This window comes from Vipera berus (assembly GCF_964194415.1).
Source record: "Vipera berus genome assembly, chromosome: 1".
NCBI classification, from domain to species: domain Eukaryota; kingdom Metazoa; phylum Chordata; class Lepidosauria; order Squamata; family Viperidae; genus Vipera; species Vipera berus.
Genome location: NC_138202.1, coordinates 339,491,305 through 339,503,675, shown reverse-complemented (window position 1 = coordinate 339,503,675; position 12,371 = coordinate 339,491,305). Strand labels below are relative to the sequence as shown.

Below are 12,371 nucleotides of genomic sequence, written 5' to 3'. Positions count from 1 at the left end.
GAAACCTTCCCAGCCAGCTTCTGAAAAGCAAAGTCAATGGGGGAAGCCAGACTCACTTAATGACGGTATAATTCACTTTAAAACTGCAGTGATACACTTAACAACCATGACAAAAAAAGGTCACAAAATTGGGTGCCACTCATTAAACAAGCACCTTGCTTAACAACAGAAATTCTGGTCCTAATTGTAGCCATAAGCTGAGGACTACCTGTGCACAAGAAAGATGAATCCATGCCACATTGTGTACAGAAAAGCACGATTTTCCATTCCCAGATAAAGGAACTGTGAATTGCTAATATGGCTTTCTGAATATGTGTAATTTGAAAAGTTTTGGGTTCTACACTAGAGTAGAAATGTAAGCATTTTACAACAGTGACACAGAGCACAGTAGATCAGATTCTTGAATTCAGACTTTTTATGGATGTATGTAATTAACTGAAATAACCACAAAAAAACCTACAAAAAAACCTATCAAAGTTTTCATATTATGTAAGTAAAGTTACTAAGCCTTTACTTGACACTGTAAATGAACTTTGTGAGCTCAGCCTACATGTGGCTTAAATCTTTGATGGTCCTGCTTCTTCGTAATTCTGGGACCATCCCCAGTTCTGAGGGTGTACCTGGGACTTACTGTACTTACTTTCCATAGCCACTCACTACACCAGGAACTACGCAGGAAATTTAACTGCAGTTAACTCTAAATAATAAATTCAGCCTAGCTAAGTCAAATTATATACAGGTAGTCCTTGACTTACGACCACAGTTTCCATTGCTAAGCAAGGCAGTTGTTAAGTGAGCTTTGACATTTGACCTTTCTTGCCATAGTTGTTAATCAATGTACTGCAGTTATTTTAATGAACCATGTGGTCATTAAGGAAATCTGACTTGCATGTCAGAAGCCAGCTGGGAAGGTTACAAATGGTGATCACATGACCTTAGGGCAGTGCAGCTGTCACGTAATACATGCCAGTTACCAAGGATCCAAATTTGGATCATGCGATGGTAGGGATGCTACAATGGTCGTGTGAAAAATGGTCCTAAGTCATTTTTGTCAGTGTTGTTGTAACTTCAAACCATTACTAAACAAATGGTTGTAAGTAGAGGACTACCCGTATTACAAATAAGCATGCTGTGTGAAGTTGAATGTCATGTATTTCTTTTAGTTTAACCTACCTGGAAGGATTGTTGTGAAGGTGCAAAAGGGGAACACCCTATTAGTACAGATTACAGGTAGTTCTCTACTTACAACCACAACTGAGCCCAAAATTTCTATTGCTAAGTGAAACGCGGTGGCTCAGTGGGTTAGGACGCTGAGCTTATCAACCAGAAGGTCGGCAGTTTGGCGGGTCAAATCCCGAGTGCCGTGTAACAGAGTGAGCGCCTGTTACTCGTCCCAGCTTCTGCCAACCTAGCAGTTCGAAAGCACGTAAAAATGCAAGTAGAAAAATAGGGACCACTACGGTGGGAAGGTAACAGCGTTCCGTGCGCCTTTGGCGTCTAGTCATGCCGGCCACATGACCACGGAGACGTCCTCGGACAAGCGCTGGCTCTTCGGCTTTGAAACGGAGATGAGCACCGGCCCCTAGAGTTGGAAACGACTAGCACCTTTACCTTTACCTTAAGTGAAACATTTTTTAAGTGAATTTTGCCCCATTTTATGACCTTTCTTGCCACAATTGTTAAGTGAATCACTGTAGTTATTAAGTTAGTAACGCGGTTGTTAAGATTTGGGAGCTGAACCAGAGCCTTGAAATCAGTTGCAAAAACTGATCACACGACCCTGGATACCGCAACCATCATAAATATGAACCAGTTGCCAAGCATCCCAATTTTGATCACTTGACCATGGGGATGCTGCAATGGTCGTAAAGTGTGAAAAACACTCATAAGTCACTTTTTCAGTGTTGTTGTAACTTTGAACGGTCAACTAAATGAACTATTGTAAATCGAGGACTACCTATATGGGGGGGGGTGAGAGTGGAACTGACAACTGCTAGAGGGGAAAACGAAAACCTTTCCCCAAATGCACACACCCCTTACCCTGAAACCGTCCGCAGAGCTTTTGTTCCACGCAACCCAGGAGTTCTCCTGGATTCAGCGAAGCCAAGCAGGCCTTCGGGGATTAGCCCTGGGCGATCCGGGCTTCCCCCGTGAAAGTAGCGCTAACTTGCTTTTGTAGCTCGGAGGAAATCGATTTTCCCCACCCCCTTCCATCCCAACGAGTTTTTCTATCTTCTAGATTACAGGGGTCTTCAAACTTGGCCCTTTTATGACTTGTGGACTTCAACTCCCAGAATTCCTCAGCCAGCTTTGCAAAGCTGGCTGAGGAATTCTGGGAGTTGAAGTCCACAAGTCATAAAAGGGCCAAGTTTGAAGACCCCTGTTCTAGAATCTAGATCAGGGGTCTTCAAACTTGGCCCTTTCATGACTTGTGGACTTCAACTCCCAGAATTCCTCAGCCAGCGTGCCTGGCTGAGGAATTCTGGGAGTTGAAGTCCACGAGTCATAAAAGAGCCAAGTTTGAAGACCCCTGATCTAGATAGACGTGCCTCTAGTCTAGGCGCTCCGCAGCCCTACTCGGCGGACTGATCCCCGGATCCTCGTACCTTGTTCCTCCGCCAAGGCCGAGCGCGGCGCGTGGCTCCGACCGCCGACTGGCCGCAAGCCCGGGACATCACTCCCCTCCCCCAGCCACGAGCTCCCGCAGCCGGCGAGCGGGGAGGGGCCAGGCCTCCAGGCATTGGCTCGCCTGGCGCTCTGCATTGGCTGGAAGGGAAGGGGGGCTGTCTGCTGGCTTGCTCGCTCTCCGATTTAGACCCGCCTCCCTCCCCCCACCCCATTTTTCCCAGCGCTGCCTCGTAGTCGGCCCGGGTGAGTCTGCAGCCGGCGTAGTCAGCCCGGTCGCCCGCCCTGCCCCCTCCGTTGCGCCGCCGGGCCGGAGGTGGAGACGCTGCCCGCTGCCCGCTGCCGCCGCAGCCGTGCTGCTACTGCTACTGCCTGTCCGGGCCAGGCGGGGGCGGTTGCATGAGGTTGATGCTGCTGTGCTGCACTTGGAGGGACGAGCCCATGGGAGAGGACGAAGGTGGGTCGGGAGATTCCCCTGCGCCTCCTACCTCAACCACCGGCCTGCTTCCTCGGGGTGGGGGAGCGATCTCTTGACCACTGCATCCTCCGCAGGTGACCTTGAGTCCCGCCGGGAGCTGGGCTGCCTGACCCTTGCTGCATTACACGCAAGACGCGCGCCAGCAGGCATTCGCACGTGAAACCACTAGCGATCTCGATGCGCTTTTTCCCCCCCACTCCCGCTGTGCCTTGCGGGTTGGGGGGGAGGGGAAATGGGGACTTGGCAGGCCCATGACGGAGAGATGCCCTTGGCACGTCGAAAGGGGACCTTGACGCAATCCCCCTCACCACCTCCGTTTCTTCCCCTACCGCCTCCCCACACTCATCTCTCAATTTAATTTGTACCCCGGTTCGCCGTCTCGAAACTACTTTTAGTGACAAAACTAAAAAAAAAAATGTAGGGGTCCCTGCGAGCACGTATAGAATGCGTTTTCTTCTCTCGTTCAGCCACGGAATTCCTACTTCGGATACTTTCCAACTCAAAAAAAAGGCAATATATGAGGACAAAGGTGACAAAATAAAAAAAAATCTATTTCAAATTCCCCATCATCGCGTGGCTGCTGTCCAGGGTGCTGCCTGATCTTAATCTCCGGATGCCATTTCCCTACCAAGAACAAATGACCCCTAGTTAAACAAGGGCCGGGGGGGGGGGGGAATCCTTGAACGACCTGGATTATGGGATCAATTCTCACCCCTAATCTTTTATTGCATGCTTTAACTGGTATTATAACTTTGGAAATAATTCTCCCCTTTCAGACATTTTTCCTAGTACTGTGTACTGTAACTTATCCTGTAACATAAGAGCTGGTTTAAAATGATACCTTGAATAAGATGCAGATCTACAGCAGGGCTGGTTTTTTCCCTTCGGTCCTTCTTCATTCCTCCCATCCTAGTGACTCCATGCTAAAATAGAGAATTTGGGGCGGGAATGAATGCCATTTATATGAAGTGAAGCAAGGAGAAGTAACTCTGTCCATGCTTCAAGATACTTTACCTCTTGAGGTAGATGATTAGATCCACCACCAGGTGCACTTTTGGAAGTTTTATTTCCCATTTATGTGACTGGAAGAGACAAATATTCATAGAGGCCCCTTTGTTTCTTGGCAGCTGTCCTTCACCTTCCCGTGCCAGAGGGTAACGTAGGGGATAATGCTGTAATTACAGAAATGGAAAATCAATCCTTTTCCACCAGACATTGATCCAAAAGTCAAAAAAGCACCTTCTGCACAAGGTTGTGGCTGTGAAACCCTTTGGGACTGGCAAAATTAACTCTCCCCTCTGGCAGGCAACTGCTCTCGTTTCATCAGTAAAGAAACAAGGACTATCTATCTATCCATCCATCCATCCATCATCTCATTTTACAGAACAAGAGATTCTGGGTGGCTTACAACAAGTTATAACAACTTCTCCTTTCTGCACTTTTCTTCTTAAAGGGAGGGGGAGGATAATCATGGCTCTGCTTTGGAGGAAAATACACTAAGAAGCTTGAAGCTGCATACTCAGCTCAAGTTTTTTGAGAGATAAAACATTTTGCATGTTCTCAGAGACACTGCTTTGCATTAGATTTCCATTCTATATTTTGGCAAGGACTGTCTCAAAAGAATTGAATCTTAGGGATAACCCAGGAGCCTGGGAAGTTGAAAGGACCAAAACTTGCACTTTTTAAATCTTAATAGCTAAGTCTGTTGCCAGAATCCAGAGTTTTACCACTCCAGTTGAGTTGTCTCTGTAGGCTGCAGCAGTTACCTCTATTACTTCTTTTGTGTTCCCCAGGAAGTGACCTGCCAATATGTGCCAGTTGCAGCCACAGCATCTACGATGGTCAGTACTTGCAAGCCCTGAACGCCGATTGGCATGCCAGCTGTTTCAGGTAGGGGGTCTTTGGGATGGCTGTGGCTTGCAGGGTCTAGAGCAGGGGTGTCAAACTGCCGGCCCGCGGGCCGGAGCATCACGGAGAAACCGCACCCATCCCATTTTCGGCAATGGGAAAAAGTTCCGATACGTCGCACGATGTCACATGACATCGCGAGTTTGACATGCCTGGTCTAGAGGGAAGTTTTTGCTACAGAGGCTCACCTCCTTGTCTGTGAGAACAAAGGAACGGGGCACGTAGAGATCCATACTAAGGTCAGAATTGCCCACCTGGATCATTCTATGTCATCCACAATGTGATTGTGTAAAGTGAGCAAAAGCACACAGATTGATAGATTGCATGGGTCCTGAGTAATAGAAGTTCTCCTTTATTTGTCAGCTCTAAGAGCTCCAACTGATTTACAGGGAAGAGGGGGATCTCTCATTTTATTTCATTTGAAATAAGGTTGCGCTGACAGATAGCAGCTGGGCCAGATCCATCCAGTGAAGCAACTGATCAAAGATGAATCTGATTCCCCAGGTCTTAGTCAAACTACTACTATTATAACACCAGTGAGCCAAATAGGCTGCTTGTGCTAAACTACAAGCAAGCAAGCAATTGTCCTTAGTATGTTAACTGGTATAGTCTCTATAAATGAGCCTAATATCTGTTAAAGCCATTCTAAATCAATGATCACCATCATTTCTTGTAGCAGTTTCTAGTGATCAGTACTCGTGATCTGAGTTGTGTTCATGATTGCTCAGTTAGAATTACAGTCCCAACAATGTTTAATCCAATCCTGGATGAAATATTAGCCTTGATATATTTTAGCAGAAAAAGTGCAATTCTGCCTTTTTCTGGGAAATAAGAAGGGAAAGTATATTCATGACATCCTAGGTATCAGCCAATCAATGCTTTGCCCAAACTGAACTGCATTTCAAACAAGCACAGCTGCTACTTCAGGCCTTTTGCCTGGGAGAAAGATGCTTTTGTCATGTTAAACGCTGAATTTTAAAGCCTGCATGTTAAAGAGACTGTCCAGTTATACCCTATGTTCAAAATCTGAAAAAAATGCAATGGTATTTAACCCTTACTGGTATGCCCTGGATGTTCCTTTGTTGGATGTGACTTATTGCAAAAGGCACCTCGAATTATTTTATAATATTAAACTTAAGTTAGGAAGAAGAGACAAGAAATAACAAGCAGATAGTATTTGGGTTTGCGTTGTGCAACTTTGCCAGCTATGCTGGCAGGCTTTTGCATTGCTCGCTGCAGTAGCAGACACCCCATAGGGCCAGCTTCTGGAAGGGTGCCAATAGATTTGAATTAGAAAGTAGCCTTCATCCTACTCTTACAAAAAAGTAACTTCCATGCACCATGGCTCCATCTGAACAAGGAGGTCAGAGTGCTCCCACTTTTGTGAATGACTGGTGACATCTGCATGACATGTTTAACTGGTTATTTTAGAGTGTTGTGCAAATATTTCTGGATCAGAATCAAGCCCAAAATAAATACCTTCATATAAACCTTACCTTGAATCAGATTCCTGTTGTGCAAATGAAGAACAGAGAATTAAATAGAGCGACAAAATCTGATTGACCACTAGATGACAGTCAAGACAGTCTTATTTGTTTGTTGCCTTCCACAGTGGTCATCTTTGCGTTTGCATCCCTGTTCTGATAGCCCTAAGCTGAATCTCCCTTTTGACCTTGGGACATAGAAATTGAAAAGCAGTCAGGAAACTGGGCTATTTTTTTCAAGTTTCCTTTCTTTTTCCTCCTAAGGGCAAAGTTTGCCATCCCCTGCTGGCTTCAGCCCTGATTTATCACTCTGGGATTTTTTTTTGTAGCTAAAAAAGATGTAGCTAAAAAAGAGAGTTACAGATGCTCAGGAGCCTGGGATGCCAGCCAAGATGGCTGCTTCCTCTTGCATTGAAGAAGTTGCTGTTTTCATTCATCATCTGCCATTGGATCATCAGGTAGATCAGGCCTTTGTAATCTTTTCACCCATTGTACCATTTTTAGGATATGGCAACATCCGAGTACCACCAGTCAAAAACTTGATGACCAAAAAAAAGGAAAAAAGTGGTGAAGTACAGGTAGTCCTCGACTTACAACACTTCGCTTAGTTACTGGTTCGAAGTTACAATGGCACTGAAAAAAGTGCCCCCCAAGCCACAGCCGAGCAAGACACCTGCCTGCCCGCCCGGTGGTGCTCTTTCTCCTGTCCAAGGTTTTCATTGTTGAGATCATTTCTGTTGAGGATTGGCAGCAGGGGTGGGCTGGGGGTTGTTTGGTTTTTATTCCCCCCATCTGCTGGGTGGTTGCAACAGGTTTTGGTCACTTCACATGAACCTGGGACACTGTGACCATCATAAATATGAATCAGTTGCCAAGCATCTGAATGTAAATCACATTCCAGCTGATCGCCGCTTCTTCTGGGCTCAGCAGAAGCTCCAGCATCAGCGCCGAGCTCCAGCTGGAGCCTGTCGCTGATCCTGGCACTTCCACTGAGCCCTGACAGCCCTGAAGAAGCGCTGATCTTGACACTTCTGCTGAGGCCTGACAGCCCTGCAACTCCATTCATCTCTCCCTCAGGCTTGTGTGGTGCTGCCACTGGTTCAGCTCATTCCCCTCCCCTGCTACCACTTCTCTAGGATGGTCATGTACCACCTGCCAGGTGCCAATGTACCACAGGTGGTACCCGTACCACTGGTTGAAAAGCCCTGAGGTAGATCACTTTCCTGCAAGCAGAAGCAGTAGCAGGCTCAATCTGCTCTTTTATGCATACAGAATCGGGGTTTTTTTCCCTGGTCAAATAATAATAATAATAATAATAATAATAATAATAATAATAATAATAATAATAATAATAATAATAATAATAATAATAATAGAAGAAGAAGAAGAAGAAGAAGAAGAAGAAGAAGAAGAAGAAGAAGAAGAAGAAGAAGAAGAAGAAGAAGAAGTAGTTGGAAGGGACCTTGGAGGTCATCTAGTCCAACCCCCTGCTCAGGCAGGAAACCCTATACCATTTCAGGCAAATGGCTGTCCAGTCTCTTCTTAAAAACCTCCAGTGTTGGACCTCCAGTGTATATTGTGCAAACCCAGCCTGTTTGTTCACGGTCAATGACTTGTGTGAATGCCCCCTGCAGGAAATTGACCAGGTTAAATGTGTAGTGTGAATGCATCACTGAGTCACATAACAGAATCCCTTTTACTCAGAAGTATACCTTAGGTTTCAATGGAATTGATTTGCAGATACCCTCTGTTTAAACTATGAACTGAAGTGTCTGTAGATTAATCGGAGGAACTGGTTAGTTTTAAAGCAGGAACTATGTTTTCAATTGTGGAGATCTGAACCAGGAACACTTTTGCTTCCTGCGGCATGTAAAATGATTTAGGGGAAAGATATTCTCCATCGCAACTAAGGGATAGTCCCTTTTAAAATTCTGAACCCTTCCATTACGTCTCCCTTTAACCAGCCTTTCAAAATGGGATGAGATTTTGAATAATATCGAACAAGAGGAGAAGTTTTTTGCCCCCAAAAGGCTGATGTGTGAAGTTCATTCGAATCAGTAGACTCCAAATACAAGTAAACTGTATCACAGGTAGTGGAGATGAACAGATAGAAGAACCACCACCGAAGAAGGAGAGGTTCCTTTCTATATTCTGCTGCCTGTATAAAAGAATTGTGCTGGCTGCTGTATGCAGTTGGCAAACTCCAAGCTTTGGAGAAGAGCTTTCATGCTTTAGGAGCTCAGCAGTTGAGAGAGAGCACCTCTCCAGGAAAGCCTACCAACCCTGAAATCTACAGAGGGGCTCCCCTCAGTGCTCCAAGGTTGGGAGAGGCACGTTGGGATGCAGGAGATGGCCTTGGATTGCTCTGGCTACCTTTGCAGGCCACACCAGGGCTGTCTTTCTCAACTTTCCAGCATGAAAGGAGCTTCTGCCTTTTGACTGTCCTGTTCAGAGTCTAACATCTACAGTTTAACTTTGCCTTTTGTCCCTTAAGTGCTCCCTATGGCTTCATTCACATGATATCTCGGCCTGCTTACTCAAGTCACTCATTTCGAGGGTGCGTGCAGTTCACTGACTCATAAAGTCTCATAGCTTGGGTTACTATAATGCAGACATGTCAAACACAAGGCCCGGGGGCCAGATCCGGCCCACGAAGTGGTTTTATGCGGCCCGCGAAGCCATCCTGGAACGGCCCCCACTGCCTTGGCCCTGGCCCAGAGACCCTCCTTCTGCCAGAGACCCTCAGATGTGTCTGGCCCAGAGACCCTCCTTCTGCCAGAGACCCTCAGATGTGCCCAGGCCCCCATAGGTACCCTTGATGCAAACGATGGAGAGCTGGCCACGCCCACCCAGTAGGCCATACGCACTCTAGCCACGCCCATCCAGCAGGCCACGCTCACCCAGACCATACCCACCCAGCCCCCTGAGGGCAACTGCAATGCTGATGCGGCCCTCAATGAAATTGAGTTTGACACCCCTGCTATAATGTATTAGCCCGTGGTAAAAACTAAGCAAGGCATTAGATCTTGAACAGGTTCAGTTAGATAAGGATGTTTTCTGAATATAACTTAGTGATATCATTAGGAAGGTTACTGTGTGTTGTAAATGAAGTTCTTATTTATTTTAATCTTGCCTTTAAATGGATTATAACCTGCCATAAGATCTGGGCTATAAATATTTAAAATAAGTAATTGTGTTTCCTTGTTGGGGGGTGGGGTGGGGGGAGGAGACTAGGATGTAGAGACCTGTACTCTTCTTCTGTTTCTTGATTCCTGCTCTCTGTTCTTGGTTTTGCATCCCCCACCCAATCACTCCTTCCTCTTTCACATGGCTGGGGCTGAGCAACTACTAATAGCAATAGCAGCAGCTGGTTAACACAAAGAGTTGGCTTGCCTGCTATGCATTAGCTGGAAGACCTCCTGTGTCCTCTGGCTTGCCATTCTTTGGTTGTTCAGCACTAAGCTGAGTCCCAGAGTCCCAAGCTAATCTGCCTGAGGCCTGTCTCCTTTCTGTCATCCGGCCGGAAATAAAACAACCACTCTCTCACACCCCCACTCAGGAGAACACAGCTCAAGGGAGGACGAGGGTGGGGGTGGAGAAGCTGAGCAAGTGCTGTGGATGAATAACATTATGTGTCGATGTGCTGGTGATATTCCCCTATTCCAGACTGCTGGTTTGATGGTTGATAAGGCACCAAGGATGCCAAAATAGTAGAGTTGTTGATCGATAGACAAGCATCTTGGGCTGCTTGGGCAGAGTTCCATGGAAGTCACATGGATTCAGCTGTGCATCTGTCAATGAGGTTCCAGCAGCCAGACCGGGACTGCTCCACTGCATTGGAGGGCTGGCGTTCAGAGGAAAAGTTGTACAGAGAAGGCATGCACGCAAAGGAAGTTCTGTCCCACTGGGTGATTACAAGACAGCTTCCTCACTACTGGTAGTTAGATAGCAGAACAGACGCCTGAGTCACAGCAGTGGGTGCCGATCAAGGGGACAGTGCCCCTGTTGGTCACTCCCCTGCCTCTTTGGAGTGAGTGGACAATTGGCAGAGTACAAAGGATACTGCAGAGTCTGGGCAGACTCCAGAGACCCTCTGAAGGCAAGGACCAACATGCCTCTGGTCGCCCTTTAAGTGCCATCAGTGGACAAGTGACAAGAAGGAAACTCTACCAGCCATGCTGGCTACTGTGCTGAAACGCAATCGCCTCCGGATGGCGAGAGCCAAGTAAGTTTCATTTGGCATTTGTACTTTCTGATAAATCTCTGAGTGGCTGAGTTGTATAAGCAAAAAGGTTTTATAAGGTTCGGAAATCAGAGTGAATAAACCAGTTTCAGCAGGTTTTTTAAAAATTAAAGTAGGATAAAGCATGTCAGCGAAGAGTTGGGGTGTGCAATGACTTTCAGTTCTGTTCTGATCATTTGCTCTGATGCTCCCAGTGCTCTGTTAGATGCTTGGCGGATCAAAGCGGTTTTGCAGTTGATGATGAAGTTTCCAGCCCGCAGCTGAAGGACAGCAAAAGTTCACATCCGTGTGCAAGGGAAGGCCATATTTTATTACCCCCACAATGAAGGGAGGGCTAGATCCCTTGTGTCAATGCTGCTTTGTATTATGTGCTTTGTGTTGTGCATAATTTTTTGCTCAAGAAGCTCATTAATCAAATCTACAGGTTTCTGCCCCAAGGATCTTACAAATTACATTCAACAGTGAGCAAAATGGGAGAGTCGAAAAGATGAAAGGGTGGCCACAGCAAATGACTGCAATGACCTGTACTTAATTTTAACTTTAGATACAGCCAAGAATAAAAGACCGAAGAAGAGAGCTTTATAGGAACCAAGTCTTTATTTGAAATAGGAGCGAAAAAACACTTGCAAAAACAACATTCTCCATATCTCCATATCTCTCACAAAATGCATGACTTGCTTGTGACTCAGCCATGGTTTCTGGTATCATTTATATATTTTTTTAAGAGGGAAGAAGTTGTTATTACAAAAAAAATGGTGCGTAAAGATCAATTGGGATGCCTTGTGTGTTTCCGCAAGCAGTGACACAAACTTTCTGCTTAGCAGTCAGGATCTAATTAGATCCTCTTGGTGGAATCCTTTTAACCTTATGGTGGAGGCATCAGACTAGAAACAGGAGACCGTGAGTTCTAGTCCTGCCTAAGTCTTGGTGGAGCAGTGGGCTAATGCCTCCTTAAGTAACACCAGCTGCCTGCAATTAGTGCAGGTTCAAGTCCCACCAGGCTCAAGGTTGACTCAGCCTCCCATCCTTCCGAGGTAGGTAAAATGAGGACCCAGATTGTTGGGGGCAATTAAGCTGACTTTGTAATAATGCCGCTTGGGGTGTGTGTGTGTGAAAGCCCTAATAAGCAGGCATATACATAGAATGAAGGCTACTGCTAAGCTTGTAAGCCGCCCTGAGTCTTCGGAGAAGGGCGGGATATAAATGGAATTAAAATAAATAAATAAATAAAAATAAGTCATGAAAGCCAGCTGGGTGACTTTGGGTCAGTCATTCTGTCAACCCAGTCTGCCTCACAGGGTTGTTATGGGGAAAATAGAAGGAGGAAGGAGTATTAGGTTTGTTCGTTACCTTGAGTTTTTTTATAAAAATACAGGATTAAAAAAAAATCTAAATACTGCTCTCTGTCTTAATTCTAGTTAAAGCTGCAATAATTATAGCAATAGCAATAGCACTTAGATTTATAAACTGCTTTGTAGTGCTTTATAGCCCTCTCTAAGTGGTTTACAGAGTCAGCATATGGCCCTCAATGATCTGAGACTGAGTCCTCAGATCACCCGGAAGGCTGAGTCCACCTTGAGCTGGCATATTATTCTTGATCTGGCCTTGGATTTTCTTTCCCAGGATGGGGTGG

General features: G+C 45.9%; 1 protein-coding gene across 2 annotated transcripts in view; it reads left to right on the top strand.

The window, feature by feature from the left end:
* Nucleotides 1-3,024: 3,024 nt before the first annotated feature.
* LIMK1 (LIM domain kinase 1) overlaps nucleotides 3,025-12,371 on the top strand; it is a gene marked incomplete at its 5' end in the record, with an annotated part of 55,189 nt that continues 45,842 nt past the window's right edge. The window contains 2 exons of one of the 2 annotated variants that reach the window (XM_081312492.1): nucleotides 3,025-3,082; nucleotides 4,897-4,993. In XM_081312492.1, coding sequence (XP_081168618.1) covers nucleotides 3,025-3,082; nucleotides 4,897-4,993 — 155 coding nt within the window. Of the gene's footprint in view, nucleotides 3,083-4,896; nucleotides 4,994-10,555; nucleotides 10,721-12,371 lie in introns of those variants that run through there. The other variant, XM_081312493.1, reaches the window with a different exon arrangement.